Genomic DNA, 17,964 nt, shown 5'->3' on the forward strand with positions numbered 1-17,964 from the left:
ATTTGTGGGAAGAAAATGATTTGCTAAAATTTAAATGTCTTATTTGTTTTAATTCTAATAAGTTCCTTCAAAAATGAAGAAAGACTAACTTATTAAAGAGGTGCCTAAAGCATTTTTTAAATTTTACAATGGAATCTTAAGTAAATTTCAATGTTTGAGATTGTGGTGGGAAGAAGTATTTATGTTTTACCAGAAACATAAACTACTATAATGTCAATATTGATTGACTGCTCCTGTCCAGGTTTTTTGGGTTCTCTATGCATGTAATCGTTATGAGGCACATGACGACTAATCTTTCACTACTCCTCTATTGGAAGCATCCCATAATAAGACAAATTAAGACTTAAGAAATTTGCCATGGCTCCCACATACACTAGCTTGTTTTTCTCTGGGTATTCTGCTAGAACCCTGCATTTATTATAATACTTATAACTATGTCATAATTGCCCATTCACCTGTCTCCATCTGCATATCTACCTTAAGGTGAATCCCTAGCTCCCATCTTTTGAGATCATAAAATAACATTCTTTTTTTTACTTCCTATAACATGAACATTTCGCTGATGGATTGGCTATTCTGAGAACATTTCTAACTAAAATCAAATTAATAATTTTATTAATATAAATAAAACTATGTGTAAATAAAAAATTTTCCCTATTTAGATTGCTTGTATCCTTTCACTATTATGAATTTTATAATTTTTATTTACATCCCTTACTTTCTTAGAATAGATCTTCAATAGTTGAATTACAGTAGTCCTCCCATTATCCTCAGGGAATATATTCCAAAACCCACAGTGGATGTCTGGAACCTTGGATAGTACTGAACCCTAAACAGATTGCATATCCCTTATCCAGAATGCTTGGAATTAGACATATTTTGAATTTTGAATATTTTTGGATTTTAGAATATCTGCATATAAGATTTCTCAGGGATGAGAGCAAAGTCTAAACATAACATTAATTTATATTTCCTATATATCTTATACACATAGCCTGAACACAATTTTATACAATATTTTTAGTGCACCTACATTTTAACTATGACCCTTTTATGAGATCAGGTGTGGAATTTTCCACTTGTGTCCTGTCAGTGCTCAGAAAATTACAGGTTTTGGAGCACTTTGGATTTAGGGATTAGGGATGCTCAATCTATATATACTATGTGTTTTCCTATTCATATATACCAATGATAAAGTTTAATTTGTTAATTAGGTGCAGTATGTGATATAAAACAATAAAAGAATATAATATATTTGTAAAAACATGTAAATGTGGTTTCTCTCAAAATATCCTATACTTACTGTATAAGGTACTGTACTTACCCTACCTCTTGTGATGATATAATGCATTTCCTATGTAATTGTGATATTATGAAAGATATACATTTAAAATAAATTATACAATAAAAGAGTATATGTAGTCTTTCCCCACAGATCTGGGGAGAAAATTTAATGTAGAGTAGTAACTTAGGTTCACTTCTTGGTTGGCTTTGTTGACTGCTGGCCAGGTAACCGTTAACAAGATGTATTACCTCTCTAAACCTCAGTTTCATTATCTTAATATAGAGAAATATTTACTTCATTGTATGTGAAATACTTAGCATGGCCAACAGTAATGGTCTCCCTGGGAGAACTGTAAAAGTGTTAGCAAATGCTGTAAATATATGGGAAACAATCGAGTGTGCTTACATTAACACCTAGAGGTGCGACTTTCCTTGCGTAAATACAGAGGCCCTAAAGGAAGGTAGCTTTTTTACCTCAAAGGGAAGCCCGAGCCGAGCACTGCTAAGGCTCTGTCGGTGCAAATGGAAGACGCCCAGCACTGGAAGAAAAACGGGGAGGAAAGCAGTGGTTCTCCCCTGCAGTAATAACTTAGGCTGCTCAAACGCCAGAGTCTCGGGGGAATAAGCAGGGACTTTTCAGCGCCCACCCAGGCGCCCTCCTGTAAATTTCTGCTCACGTTCTGTCGGACGCTTCTCCGTCTCCCGGGTAACCCGAGCTGCCACCAATGGCAGCGAAGCACCGGCGGTCACGTGCCCCGAGCCGCGGCCGGTGGAGGCAACATGGCGGCCCCTACGAAAAGGAACAGCTAGATTTGAACTCCTCTGCCCGTGGCCTCTGCATCCCCAAGGATGGCGTCTCCAGTTTCGTGCGACCCACATGAGGGACCGGCCGAGCTCCCTGGAGATCCCTCCTCACAAGAGGAAGATGGGGGTTGTGATTCCGAAGAGGCCAGCGACTGGGGCTCCTGCAGCTCGGCTAGCAGCGACTTGGACTCGGCGTAAGGTTCCCGCCAAGCACAGCCAGCGCGTCCGCTGTGCGCGAGGCAGGGGCTCCTTGGGGCTTGGGGTCCGGGTGCGAGCTGCCGCCGCCGCAGGGGGGTGGGTCGCTCCTGTGGTCGTCTTGCGTGTCGGCACCATGACTGACTGAACCTCTAAGTGTTTAGAGTGGAGAGACCACACACACATTCTGTAAGGAATTGTTTAAATTATGGAGGCTGTTTCCTGTTATGGAAATGGATGGACATGTGCAGCAGAAAGAAGGTCCACTCGCAGCCTCACCATCAAGGGCAGCCTCGCTGCATTTCAGGATATTTCTGCGGTATTTTCCTATGCATTCCCCATGGTTTCCAATTTTACGTCATAATTCTCTTTACTAATATCCCAAATAGCCAAGGATTAAAAACTTTTCGAGAAAATCAATTAGTGGTATCTTGAAATGAATAACAATGAAAAGATTTGGGTTCCAAAACATCAAGCAACAGGATAACGGATCGCTATATATATACTTTTAGGATGATATTTTATGTAATTAGGAGTAACAGTTAATACTTAATGTACGTTTAGGAGTAAAAGTTACCCCTAAATTATTTCCACCCGTCACTATGTAAAACATTTGTATCACTGTTTTTAAAAGTGAGGAGAAATCTACTTAATATATTCTCGAAGCTTATAGGTTGTATTCTTGAAGGTTTGAACACACTGAAGAATGTAATTTTTTTGTTTTTTGCTGTGGCCACTTTAAAACTAATTTAAAAATTCACAGTTATCAAGTTGCTAGAAGTAAGCATAGATTACATGAAACCTTATTTGATTTTGGTATGGGAAGACAGGCATTATGAGACTCAGACTCTTGGTACCTCCACATGTTAGTCATACATCTGTAATTTGCCTGTGGTCACACAGCTGAGTTTTGTCAGTGTAGATTTTCAAGACATCTGATTTCTAAAGGGGTACCCTGCATTTGGTGGAATGACAATAAGTGAGCTAACTCTATTTCCTAGAAATGAGCACTGAGGACCTTGTGATAGAGGAACTTCTAAGTATTTCATTATCAGATGCACGTATCTATGTAATATATTTTAGTTTTTAAAAAATCATTAAGTTTTCTACATCACTAATCTCTACAAATGTTTTAGTGTCTTTATCTTAACAATAAAAGCACAGTAAATCCCTATTGTAAAATGTTATGCTGGGCTATGAGTCCTACAGACATAAAAATGTCTTGTTCCTGTCCTCCCCCCTCCCTTTTTGGTGTTACTGGGGTTTGAACTCAGGCCCTTGCACTTGCTACGCCTCCCTTAAGGTATTTGGTACTTACCTTCTTAAGCTATGCTCACCAGTGCAAATGGTGGCCTTCCTACCTTGGGCAGTGCCTCTCTTTGATCTGAGGTATAGGGATGTGAACCTTAATCTTTCACATCAAAGCAGAGAGACAGATATTACCTATCATCTTTGATCTTCATGAATCTTACAAGGAAGTTATGCTGCATATTGATTCACATAAAGTATCCTGAAATTTCAAGGTTCTAGTTAATTATATGGTTTCTTTTTTGGAAGTTATTGTTTTATACCTGCTTTGTAACTGTAGGCCTGTTTGAGCTGCATGTGGTAGTTCTTTTAATAGGTTCTTCTTCTTACAGGAGAGGAAGATTTTAGATTGCTGCAGTATATCTTACCCTGGCACATGCACATACCCCTGGGAAGGTGTCAGAGGAATACTGTGAGTGGGTTGAATAGAGGGAACCATTGAATAGTCTCAGTATTGTGATAGTGGAAATCATGCATCTATTTGGCAAACTTCTTTGCTTTGGTCTTTAGTTACTAATTCATTGAAGCAACATTGGTAAGTTCATGTTGGCCAGAAGTTGACAATTTTATGAGTTGTATATGTAATTTGTTAAATAGAATTTTCTGTCATTGGCGTGTTAGTTTTAAATTTTTGGCTAATGGGCAGAAAGAGGAATAATTGTTAAAGAGATTGTAGCTGAAAATAAATCTGAGGAATTTTTACCTAGAAGAGGATTCATAGAGAAGAAAGAAAATATCTTTAATTTTTATGTGATTTTTAACAGCTCTTAAAGAATACTTGACAGAGAAAAAGGCACATATTTAAAGTACACAATTTACTATTTTGATGTATATATATCTGTCAAGATAATGAACATAGTTATTTCATCTGAAAGTTTCCCCATGCCTCTATAAGACTGCATATGCTTGTCATTGCTTACAACCACTTGCCTATGTCACTTTCTGTGAATTTGTATTTATTAGAGTTTTGTAAAAATGGAGTCACATAGTACAGACTCTATTTTTTGGTGTGGCTTCTTTTACTCAGCGTAATTATTTTGAGATCATTCATGTTGCCTGTAGCAATCATTGACTTCTTCATTTTTTTATGAGTAGGATTCCATAGTTTATATATACCAACATTTTTCCTTTTCTTGGATTTTAACATAGAAATGTATGCCTTGTACAACCAAAATATTTCATTCAAATTCACAATGCCATACTATTAACATCCAATTTAGGATAATATTTCCATTTATCCTCTCTTGATCTGAACCCTGACTTCTTTTTCCTTTTAATTAAAATTTTCTTTTATCAAATTACATAGATTCAAAAAATCAAACAGTAACTAGGTTTATGATGAAAATTGGTAATTCCCTGCTACCACCTCTCTCCACTTGCACCTTAGCATGTTTGAAGAAAATTAACCATCTTCTAAGGTTGCCCACCTCATTTACTGACATCACTATCTCTTACTCATGTCTGCAGATTACTATGTTTCCTCCAGTCCTGTTGACCTCTTTCTGTATCTACCCCTCATTCCTCCCTCTCCACTCTCACAGGCACTTCCTTGGTTAAAGGGTTGCCTCTTTCCTGTCTCACATACTCCTCTATAGTAACCTAATGGATCTGAATGTCTTGTCTTTAATTTCTATTTCTGATGTGTCTTCCATACAGCTGCCAGTTCTCTTTCTCAAACACAGATCTAAGTCATTCTTCTAATCTATTCAAAAGTGCGATGGCCTTCAAACAAGTTCCGATTCCTGAGGGTGACTTTTGAAGTTTTTCCAATCTCGTCTTTGCTATCCTCCTCTTTTAAGCCACGTGGAAATGCCCACCTGTTCTCAGACTGACCATGTGCTTCTGCACCTGCATCTTATGTATATTGTTCTGTGTATGTGAACCCCTTTTCTTTCTGCCTCCACTTGTCAGACTCATTGAAGTGCCACCTTCTCCTAGATCCTCTTAGACTTGATTTTTCCATCCTATATCCTTTTATATCAGTTTTATTTGTTTTAAGACTTGAATTTAGTTCTTGGTCCCATCTGACATCTTTAAAAATACAGTAAAGCCAAGTGCAGTGGCACACCTTAAATCCCAGCTGCTTAGGTGATTGAGGCAGGAGGACTGTGAGTTCCAGCTTAGCCTGGAGTACATAGGGAGATGCCATCCTAAAAATAAATAACGTAGAGCCTTACCACAAGATGTTTTGCTAGTCTATTCTTTGTATTCTGTCAAGATCGTACCCCTAATTAGTGATGTGTATGTATGCCTGTTTACCTGAGGGGGTTGAAAGTGGGACATGTGCTATAGGGTCATTAATAGGATGCTTCAGGTGGAGATGTGTTCTGATGTAGAAATTTATTACATGCAGTGAATACATGCATGTATTCATCAACTCATTGCTTTGCCCTCTCTCACATGCTTCATGGTTGTTCTGATGGTGAATGTGGCTAGAAGAGCGTCAGCCCATCTGAGGTTCTCCACCCCTCAAGCTGCGACAGTATCCAGTATCGATTTGAAGCACTAACATTCATGGTTTTCTTTTAGAAAACAGAAGACTTTTGGGGTGAAAATTAGATATTACTGGTAGACAGAGTACAAAAAAGCATAGGCAGTCTGTTACTCACTGAATGAATATCAGAATCCATTTGAATTTCTCACATTGTTTTATGTTTATTGTGTGTGGTTTTCCTCTGCCCCTGGAATTGTGCTTCTGTACCTGTTAGCATCACGTGCTACATGCCTCGGCTACTTCGATGAAGTGAGTTGTATTTTGCCCCTTAAAAAAATAGCATAATGTAATGGAGTAGTACAAATTTCTGTTTCGCTTAAGTAGAGAAATATGTCCACGTTGGCTGTTTTATAGCTCTTTCCTTGTGGTTTTAAGGAAATTGCCATACTAGTTCAAAAATGATGGCATTAATGCAAAGTAAGACTTCTAGGGAGAGAAAAAAAATGTAGTACCCATTTAGAATTTTTGAATACATTAGGAATTAAGAAACTTAATTAGCTTATTGCCATTAGCTGAATTTTCTTTCCTTTAATATACTTATGTTACAACTTATGTAAGTGAATTTGCTTATTTGCAATTAGCAAGTCTCTTTGGTAAGAAGGATATCACTGAAGGCCTTGAAATGAATTAAAGTGTCCCCAGAATTTGCAAGCAGGCTATAAACCTACAGTTATCTTTACCTAAAGCAAAGCAGAGTAAACAAAATTAGACTTACATGGAAAGAAAAATGAAAGACATTTACTCAATGAGAACTTTGCAGTATACACCGTAAAGTCTCAGACGATGATGAAAGAGTATTTATGTTAGTGCTGATTAATGTAACCCAGGCATTATAAAAATCATAATTTAAATGGCTGGATTAAGTTCCTTTTGTTTTTAAATAATTGTTAAATTTTGGAGTAAGTTCAGATTTATATTAATTAACAAATTAACATTGACCAGCACTATTAACTAAACTCCAAACTTTATTTAGATTTTACCACTTTTCCATTAATATTCTTTTTCTGATCCAGTATTCAACTCAGGATATATTATTGCCTTTAGTCTTCATGTCTCCTTAGTCTCCTCTGAGCTGTGACAACTTCTCAGTCCTTCCCTCAGTTTCATAGCCTTATTCATTTGGTCAAGGCAGTGCCTGCCATCTCTTTACTTTAAAGTCACTATTTCCTGCTTTCTAACTCTATTTTATGGGAGCCAGTCACTAAGTCCACAGTCAAGGGGAGAAGGGGCCAAATTCTCATTTCTTGGGGATTACTGAATCTACATTTATCACTTTCTCTATTTTTGTTATTAGTGAATGGTCACAATGAAAAGTGGCGTCTTCATAGGTGGTGATTTTAATATATCCAGTTCCTTCAAGCAGAACTGGAAGACTACTTTGGAAAAGCAGTCCTTATATTAAACTTCCTTACACCAATCAGGCATGCTTTTGATGCCTGCCCAACCAGGAATCTTCTGGAGTGGGAATAAAGAACCCTCCAGGAATATTGAACTGTAGGGGCTTTAAAGATCCTTCATTTTGCTGCTTGTGCCATCAGCCTTTAGCCTGGAACCTGGCAAACTGAGGTCATTGGATACATCTCCATTTAATGCCAAGGATTAGAAAAATGCAGGAACATGACAGCTATACCTCATAAAGGTATAAGTTTCTCTGCCTTTTTGTCTCTGTGGGCAAGAGGAAGGGAACTGACATTGATGTGGCAATTACCATGCCAGACACAACATTTTTATTTGATAAACTTCCCTGGGAGGTAGCTTAGCTATTCTGTGATTTTGAGAAGAGGGAAACTAAAGCTTAGAATCTATGAAGAATGAATAAATTTTAGAAAGTTTAAAGTTCAGTAGAACAGAATTTGAGCTCAGCTTTTTGTGATTTCTCAGTTCATTTTCTTTTTACTCTACATGTTGCCTCCCTATGTGGGGGTCTTTTATTATATTTCCCTGTCTGTATTTTTATCTCTCTTGTCTTTTTAATTTTCCCCCTCCCTCCCTCTTTCTCTCCCTCCATCCTCCCTCCTTTCTCATTTGTCCACTTCTTAAAGTGAAGTTTGGTTTGGTTTGATTTTGGTGTTTTGAAATAGAGTCTGACTATATAGCCCAGGATAGCCTCGAACTCACAATCCTCCTGCCTCTACTTTTCCAGTGCTGGGATAACAGACACGTACCACCATGCTCAGCTAAATTGAATCTAGACATTAAGAAATGGCTCTCATACATTGCTGGTGAAAATATGAATTGGTATAATCTTTTGGGTAAAGACCTATATATATACACATGCCTATAAGAATGGATACTGTAATTTTGTCAAGAAAAACGAAAATGAAAACTGAACCAAGAACTTACCAGTAGGTAAATGATCGAATGTGCTCTGGCTTTATAGGGAATATTATGCTTCATAGGGATTTCTAAACTGTATTGTTAAGTGAGAAATTACAGAGATAAATATATACTTTTATATAAGCATATATATATATATATTTTTTTTTTTTTCCCCCCAGTACTGGGGCTTGAACTCAGGGCCTTTACCTTGAGCCACTCCACTAGCCCTTTTTTGTGAAGTGTTTTTCAAGATAGGGTCTCACAAACTATTTGCCCGGGCTGCTTCAAACCATGATCCTCCTGATCTCTGCCTCTTGGGTAGCTAGGATTACAGATATGAGCCACTGGTTCCCAGCTATATATGTTTTTATATGATTATGAAAACATGGAGTTTTAGCATTATTTGTCAATGAGAGGGATGGGAAAACAACTGTGATAATTATGCACCCATTTATGTAAAATGATCCTGTGAACGTGTGTGAAAGTATAGTTACCCACTAGAAATCTGGTCCATGTTAATCCCTCCTTCTCTGTCCTCTTCTCACCTAGTCACTCTCAGAGTCCTGGAGATTTTCAGACATTTCTCAGACGTTTCCTAATTTTCATCTCTTCTGTTGCCTTCATGTCATGTTTGCCTTGTCTACTGAAGGACCTGACCAGTCTCTTGCCTTAGGTTGTATACATCTCAAACCCACCTTCCATTTAACTTGCCAAAATGAGTCTGCCCAGGAATATCTGACATTGTACCCTCTGCTTAAAACTCTTCATTGATGCCTTCATATCTACACTACAAAATCCAAAACCCCTTGGTGTGTGCACATTCCAGGCCAGACCACTTCTGTCATTCTCCACCTCCCACATTTCTCTAACCACTGTACATTGCCAGTATTTTTCCACAGAGGCCTTGGAGACTGTCCCTCAGACCTTTGCTTTTGTGTTGCTTCCATTTGGGCTTTCTCTCTTGTCCACTCCCTAACTCACTCCTTTACCTGCTATCCTTTTATGTCTCTATCTTGTACTTACAACCTGTGTTGTCATGGATTCTTTCTCAGTTTCTCTTCTCCACTAAACAAAGGCAGAAACTGGTACTTGCATCATTGTAATTCTAGCATTTACCAGACCCTGATACTATTTATTTGCTTGACAATTGAATGCCATTTCTCCACCTGCATGGTATGGATCTTTGATTCATAACCAAAAATTCATATTCAAGTTGTAGAGATTAAAATGTTTTAGCATGTGGAAACATATCTTAATAATTTATTAATGTATGTGTCAGCTTTTCATTGCTGTGACAAAATACCTCACATAAACAACAGAAGGGAGGAAGAATTTAGTTTGGCTCATGGTTTCAGAGGTTTTGGTCCATGGTCATTTGGCTCTGTGTTTCTGGGCCTGTGGAGAGGCAGTGCATTACAGAATGACTGAAGGGTGTGGCAGGAAGGCTGCTCAACTCAGGACAACTGAAAAGGGGAGAAGAGAGGAAAACAAAAAGACAGAGGAAGAGGGAAGAAGGAGGAAGAACAGAGAGACACAGACTGACTAGGCCCCAACTCCTAATAGCCCATGCAGCTGTGAACTCATCAGTGGACTATCCATTGATGAGGTTAGCATCCTCATAATCTAATCACCTCTCCAGAACACCTCCAGTTGGAGACCAAGACTTCAACACATGAGCCTGTTGGGGGACACTTTATATGCAAACTACAGCAATTGTGGTATTTACACTGTTCTAGTCAAAATTACAAAACATTTGTTACCTAAGTGCTTTTGATGGATATACAGTTATTTAGGCTCTTTAGAGCAAAACTGCAGTTATTTAATCCTGATTCTGTGAGTACAGATAGGTGTGGTTCAAACAACTAAGCTATTGTTAATGATCTGTGACAAATAGTACCAAGTACCTGCAATGGTAGGTGAATCTTTTAAGTATAGGATCCTATTATCTGAAAATAGGGATAATTTGACTTCTTCCCTTCCTAAACAGACAAACAGAAAACATTTCTTAAAGTAAGGAATGAGACAAGGGTGTCCACTTTCTCCACTATTACTCAATGTAGTGCTCGAATTCTTTTTTTTTGGGAGGGGGCATTACTGGAGGCTGAACTAGGGCCTTATGCTTGGTATGCAGGCACTCTACAGCTCGAGCCACTCTTGTCAGCCCTGTGCTTGAATTCTAAGCCTGAGCAATATGGCAAGAGAAAGAAGTAAATGTCTTCTGTTTCTCTGTTTAGTTGGCTATAGGTTTGTCATATACAGCCTCCATCCCTCCTTTCCCTCCCTCCCTTTCTTCCCTTATTTCCTTCCTTTTATTTATGTATTTATTTTTTGCTTTAGTTATTTTCCAGGTGGGGTCTCATGTTTTGGCCCAGGGTGGCCCAGGACTGCAATCCTCCCTACTTATGTCTGCTAGTCCTGGCTTATTTATTAAGATGGGGGTCTCACTAACATTTTGCTTGGGCTAGCCTCATACAACAATCCTCCTCATCTTTCCCTCCCAAATAGCTGGAATTACTGGTGTAAGCTACTGTTCCTATCCTACCCTTTATTATCTTGAGGTACTTTCTTCTGTTCCTAGTTTCTTCACGGCTTCTATCATGAAAAGATGTTGCATTTTGTCGAAGATTTTTTCCTGCATTTATTGGGTCTTTTATTCTGTTTATGTACTGTATTATGTTTATTGATTTGTGTGTTGAACCATCCTCGCATCCCAGGAATGAAGCCAACTTAATCATAGCATATGATCTTTTTACTGTGTTGCTGAATTTGGTTTGCAGATTTTTTATTGAGAATTTTTTGCATCTGTGTTCATCAAGGAAATTGGTCTATAATTTTTTTTTGTCATGTCCTTATCTGGTGTCAGGGTAATATAGGCTTCATAGAGTTTGTAGCCTTCCTTCCCTTTCTATTTTATACAGTAGTGTGAGGAGCATTGGTGTTAGTTCTTCCTTAAAGGTCTGGGAGGATTCAGCAGTGAGTCTCTTCAGTTCTGGGCTTTTCTTTCTTGGGAGACTCTTTATTGCTGCTTCTTATTATAGACCTCTTTAGGTGGTTTATATCCTCTTGGTTCAATTTAAGTTTGTCACATGCATCTAGAAATGTATCCATTTCTTCCAAGTTTTCCAGTTTATTAAAATACCAGTTTTCAAAGTGTTCCCTAACAAGCCTCTGAATTCCATTGATACTTGTTGCAACAACCCTGTTCTCACCTCTGGTTTTATTAATTTGGGTCTTCTCCCTCTTTCTTTTCTTTTGTTTTTTCTTTTCTTCTTTTGGGGTTTTCTTTTTCTGGGGTTTGAATGCAGGGCCTGTGATTGCAACACATATACTTTACCACTTGAGTGCCTTTGCTTTAGTAATTTTGGGGTAAAGTATTTGTTTTTGCCTGGGGCTAGCCTCAGACTGTGATCCTCCTACCTGTGCCTCCCATTAGCTGCCATTGCAGTCACATGCCACAATGCCTGGCTTGTTGGTGAAGATGGGGGTCTTGCTAACTTTTTTGCCTGGTGTGGCCTTGAACTACTATCCTCTCAATCTCCCTTCTCCTGAGTACCTGGGATCACAAGCATGTGCTACCACACCTGCCCTTTCTTCCTCTTTCTTTTGGTTAGTTGAGTTACGTTTTGTCAATCTTGTTTATCTTTTCAAAGAACCAACTTACCAACTTTTTCTTTCGTTGATTCTTTGTATTGTCCTTTTAGTCTCCATTTCATTAATTTCTACCCTGGTCTTTATTATTTCTGTCTGCTGCTTTTGGGTTTGGCTTGTTCTTATTTTTCTAAGAGCTTGGGGTACATCACTAGTTTATTTGAGATCTCTGTGAATTTTTAATGTAGGCACTTATAGCCATAAACTTGCTTATTAGCAGTGCATTTCCTGTATCTCAAAGGTTTTAGTAAGTTGTGTTTTCACTTTGATTTGATTCTAGGAATTTTTTTGTTGCTCCCTTTATTTCTTCTATGACCTACTGATCATTCAAAAGTGAATTGTTCAGTCTCCAAGTGTTTGAATATTTTCTGTAGGTTAGTTATTCTATTGTGTTCTGATAAAATACAGGAAGTTATTTCAATTTTCTGGTATTTGTGGAGACTTTCTCTCTCTCTCTCTCTCTCTCTCTGTATATATATTCTTCCCTACTCCTTACTTACTGAAATCTTGTCTACAATATTTTTTCTTCTGCATACATCATACTTCATGGTTGTATTTCTTTTCCTCTTCTCTGTGTAGGATTCCTTCACGTACCTTCTGCAGCTCTGCTTTACTATTCATCAGTTGCTTTCATATTTGTTTATGGAAGATTTTTATTTCTCTGTCAATTATGAAGAGTATCTTTGCTGGATACAGTAATCTAGGATGGTAGTTATTTTCTTTCAGGGCTTGAAATACATTATTCAATGCCCTCCTTTAAAAGTTTCTATTGAGAAATTGCTGTTATTTAGATGGGTTTTTGCCTTTGTAGGTGACTTGGTGCTTCTCTCTTGCAACTCTCAACATGCTTTCATTGTTCTATATGCTTGATGTTTTTACTATACTATGCCTTTGAGAAGGTCTTTTCTGGTTTTGGCTGTTGGAATCTTAAAAGCCTCCTGTACCTGGATGACCTCCTCTTTCAAGGTATGAAAACTTTTGTTTAGTACTACTTTATTGAATATGACTTTAGCTTGTTTCTGTTCTCCTCCTTCTATGACCATGATTCATAGATTTTTGTATTTTAATTGTGCCCCAGAGGTCTTGCATGTTCCATTCCTATTTTGTTATTAAAAAAAAAAAACTTTGTATGAATGTTTTAATTCATCTAGCTTGTCTTGAAGTCCTGATGTTCTGTCTTCAGTTTGATTCAGTCTATTGAAGAGTCTTCAACTGCATTTTTTATTTGACTTATTTGAGCTTTTCATTTCCAGAATTTTAATTTGATTTTTGCAGACTTTTTATAGCTTTATTGAATTCTTCTTTCACGTTCTGCATTGTCTTCTTTATTTCATTAAACTCTTTATTTAAATGCTCTTGAAATTGATTCATGTGTTTATTCAAATCTTTAATTTCTTAAATTTCTATAATTTAAGAAATTCTTATAATTCCTATAATTTTAAACAGTTAATTGAGATTTCACCCATTTCACTGTTCATCTTTATTACTGTGCAGTTGAGTTTTGGAGGAACCGTGCTGTCTTGCTTTTTCATATTTCTGTGTGTCTGCATTGCTATTTGGGCATCTGAGGCAGTCAGTGGTTGAAAGCTTTAATTACCTATAGTCTTTCTTCAGTTGAACTATTCTCAAAGCCCAGGAAGAACAGTGGAGGTGTTGCTTCTCACCACTAGACTGGGGGTGTTGCTCAGTAGCCAAGCATTTGCCCTCATGCTCAGAACACTGGGCCTGATCCCCAGCTCTGATTAAATCGAGGAAAACCAGCTGGGATCTCTTGTGGAAGTGTCAGTTGTCCACTTCTGGACTAATTTCATTACAGAGCTTCCCTTTTTTTTATACTCAAGCTGGTGCTAGCCACAGGGAACTTTACAGCCTGTGAGCTGGGCAGGTTCACACCTGTTCTACCGCTCCCCACGCCCCCCGCCCCAAGTTTGTGTCCTCAGGAGCAGCAAGCATCCAAGTCTAGGGGTGAACCCAAATGCATCAGAGAGTTAGGGGAGCAAACAGAACCCTGACTTCTGCACTGACAAAGAGAGAATTGAGGGACCTAGGTGCTCTGCCTGCTGGTCTTAGTATTTTCAGACCCCACCAGAAGTTTGCCTAGCTATGGAGGGCTGTGGAAATCATGGGATTGAAGTGTCTGGGCTCAGGACCCTCAGTCACACCTGGCAGCAAACACATACCAGGATGCAGTTCCTGGAGGCATGTCTCAGTGCTTTCAAACCCCCACCCAGAAGTTCATCTGCCTGTGTGGGGGAGGAATCTGTAGAAATCACTTTATTTGGAAGGCCTGGGCTCTGGGCCCTCGTACCTACCTGGCAGCAAACACACACTGGGGTGCAGTTCCTAGACGTGGGTCTCAGTGCTTTTGCCCTGCTCAGCACTTTGCCTCTGTGGGATTTGGAGGCTGTGGAAACTCTACTGTGACTTTGAGGCACTAGGACTCACTTCTTGCTAGGGAGTGCGGGGCCCCTGACCACTGTGCCCTTCACTGCTAGAGTTCCCTGCTGTTTGAACTTTTCTGCAGGTCCACATCAGACCCTCTCCACAACCACCTCTTGTGATGTTCTCTCACCTAGACGCTGTGACAGGGCATCCCACTCCCTGAATGGTGACTATTCCTTATTTTCAAGCTTTCTCAAGATGGTGCTGCTATAACACTTAGAGAGTTAGAGAAGGGGAGTGACAGAATGTCTTTCTTCACCAGGGCTAGCCTTCCGCATCAGAGTAGACACTATCACCAAATCCCTGACCAGGGTTTAAGCTTTGTAGGAGGTGTGGGCTTATCCTGAAGCTAGAATTGCCAGTCTGTTGCCAGGATCTTCTCTGGCTTGCCTTGTGATTGTGTCTTCAGCTTCCCTCTCCTCCTTGGGAGCTAGGGAGAGGGCTTGTAACCATTTACTAATTTGCTCTGTTACCTCGATTTCTCTGCCAACTCTTTCCTGATTACCAAAGCTCTTCCTCTCTTCAGAGTATACCCTTTCCTTTGTTACCTGACTCTTCTCATTCCTGGAGTCAAAACAGAGGAGGCTGCTAGTACTATCTGTTTAAAAGCAATTCATAAGTATATGAAAATTCTACATTAATGACCAGCCATTTATCAGGGAAGTAGTTAGTTTTAGAGATGAATGATAGAATGAGGCATTCTAGAGGCTAATTCTCACAGTGTTTAGAAAGAGACATTTGAAAAAAATTTAAGTTAAAAGGACTAGAATTGCTAACAACACTAAAGAAAACAGAAAGGTCTTCTATTTGATTGAATGGTTGGAGTACAAATTATGGCCTTTCACTCTGGGATGTTGCAGCTCATGCTTCTGAACAGTCTTCCTGCATGTTCGTTTTACACTGAAACCAGTATCACTTTAAAGAACAGCAGTTTGAATGGGAAATTACTCATAATTTTGGACAGGGTACAGTTTGTGTGTTACCCTAAGATGAGCACTCTTGTTTCTTAATACTGTTCTGTAATTTTAATAGCAGTAATTTTTTTAATGACCTACTTTCCAGTTAAAAGGTTTTTTTTTGAAATTACATGATGAATTATGTAACATGTGCTTTACTTTTCCTGGTATAAGTACTCATAAAAAGGAGTTTTACAGAAATTATAGGCTATAGAAGTGATCATTATTAGCTGTGTTATAAACTGGTTGTTTTAGCAATGATTTTAGTTCACGGCAAGATGAATGTTTCTTCTTTTGACAATTTTATATAAACAAGGTTTATAAATACAGGTAAGCTTTACCTTTCATTTTAACCTGACAGCCATGCTGAACAGTTTCTATGCAAATAGGATGTATAAATATACAATTTCCAGATGGCTTGCTTCTGTGAATATAATTACATAATTAGTGGTAGTGTAAATTATCATTATTATTATTCATTCAGTGAAATTGTCTTAAGGGACAGCAGCTGAATTAATTTTGTTTAAAAAACAGTCCTCAAAGTTTATAGAAAAGGACTTACTTTTTTAAAAAAAATTTTTCTTTTCTATCACTATGCTTGTTTCCCTCTCCTCCATTCTTCAAGCATTCTACAAGAAATAATGTGCTCACAATAAGTTAGAAATAACAAGGAGAACATGAAAGAATCAGAGAATTTTCACCCTTTCCTGCCACTTTATCCCCAGTGGCCATCCTCACCCCTCATGGGAAGTAGAACCATTTTTCTTACATTGACTGCTATTCAGATTATCTTTTTTTCTTTCTCACAGTGATCTAGAGCCTGAATGGCTGGACAGTGTGCAAAAAAATGGAGAGCTGTTTTATTTGGAATTGAGTGAGGATGAAGAAGAAAGCCTTTTTCCTGAGACACCGACTGTGAACCGTGTCAGGTTCAGTGAAAATGAGATTATCATTAAAGAGGACGATTATAAAGAAAGAAAAAAGTGTGAACCCAAACTCAAGCGGTTTACTAAAATTTTAAAAAGTAAAAGACTTTTACCCAAGCACTACAATAAGAAAAATAGCAATGATAATGGGCCAGTATCCATTCTAAAGCACCAATCCAATCCAAGGACAGGAGTCATTGTCCAACAGCGGTACAAAGAAGTGAATGTTTACGTAAACCCCAAAAAGTTAACTGTCACCAAAGCCAAGGAGCAGCTCAGACTTCTGGAAGTACTGGTTGGGATTATCCATCAGACAAAGCGGAGCTGGAGAAGAACTGGAAAGCATGGAGATGGAGAGAGGCTCGTGGTGCATGGCCTGTTGCCTGGAGGGTCTGCCATGAAGAGTGGCCAGATATTAATTGGTAAGTGTTGCTGGTGAACATTAGCTTTGTTTGCAGAGATTCATGACTAACGATGGTGTTTTGTCACCACAGACTGAGGATTGATTAATATTTGGTATAGTACTGAAATTGCTGCAAATGGTGTACCACAAAGCACAGTATTCTTAAAATAGTACTTTAGTGGTTTGAATACATGTGTGCCTTCAGGACAGGGAGTAGCTTAACTAATTTTCAGTTTTTGAATTGTACAATTTTATTTCATCTTGGTTATATTTACTGACAAGAAAAAGAAAATAAGTTGATTACACAGTGATAATTTAGGCTCGAGTGGCTCTTTCCGATAATATGATAAAAAATATATAACTCTATGAATAAAAATACTTTAAAATTATACGTTTGCACTAGAGTACACTAAGTTCTTGGAGTGGTTTTAAACTGTTTCATCTGGCACAGTTAGAACTGTAGTGTTATGCATAAATTTCCTTTCCTTTCAAGGGTGCTTGTCATAAAATACCCCACTAATCTTGAGGAACAAAGTAAATCCACAAGTTAGTTTATGCATATGTTAAAATGAGCATTTTGTATTGATGATAAATTTTAAACCATTATATATAATGTTTGAGTTAGTAATGAGCAATATAAAGATAAACTGATCAAATTTGAGAATATATTATTAATGAAATTTAAAACTTTTAACTGTTTTAAAAGTGGACAGTCATTTAGGTTGACCCAGCTTAAGAGGTTTAGATAGAGGAACTCGTAGGTACTTTAGAAATATTTTTACATAGTTTGACTTGAAGTCTCAGTTTCAGTTCTTCATTGATTAAACAAGTAAAAATTATTTTAAGCATCTACTGAGTGTTAGGAATACAAGGACTACGCTAGTGATCTGAATGCTTCTGTAAAGGAGCTCATATTAAGAGGAAGATCACAAATAGGCAGACAGTCTCTCACAGTGGGATAAACAATAGTACTTTACAAGGAGAGTCCTGGAGAATCATGTAGGAATCATTGCATCTGTGCAAGGTGCATGTTCCAAAATGATTTCCACATTGTTCCCTTTTCATGTGATGTTGATACTCTCTCATGGAGAGTCATGTCTGTGTGCTTGTTCTGGGTGGGCCTGTGACTGCAGGTTAAGTGATGCTGTGTGACTTAAAAGGTCAGATCATAAAAGTAATCCTGCT

The 17,964-nt window shown here is 38.1% G+C and overlaps 1 protein-coding gene across 3 annotated transcripts in view; it reads left to right on the plus strand.

Moving 5' to 3' along the window:
• Positions 1 to 2,051: 2,051 nt before the first annotated feature.
• The window catches only part of Intu (inturned planar cell polarity protein), a 101,153-nt gene continuing 85,240 nt past the window's right edge, over positions 2,052 to 17,964 (plus strand). For 2 of the 3 annotated variants that reach the window (XM_074041146.1, XM_020156180.2), the window contains exons 1-2: positions 2,052 to 2,282; positions 16,260 to 16,798. In XM_074041146.1, the coding sequence (XP_073897247.1) occupies positions 2,134 to 2,282; positions 16,260 to 16,798 (688 nt within the window). In that variant the 5' untranslated portion in view covers positions 2,052 to 2,133. Of the gene's footprint in view, positions 2,283 to 2,322; positions 2,603 to 16,259; positions 16,799 to 17,964 lie in introns of those variants that run through there. The other variant, XM_074041147.1, reaches the window with a different exon arrangement.

The sequence above is a fragment of the Castor canadensis genome, chromosome 9, assembly GCF_047511655.1.
Source record: "Castor canadensis chromosome 9, mCasCan1.hap1v2, whole genome shotgun sequence".
Classification (NCBI taxonomy): Eukaryota; Metazoa; Chordata; class Mammalia; order Rodentia; family Castoridae; genus Castor; species Castor canadensis.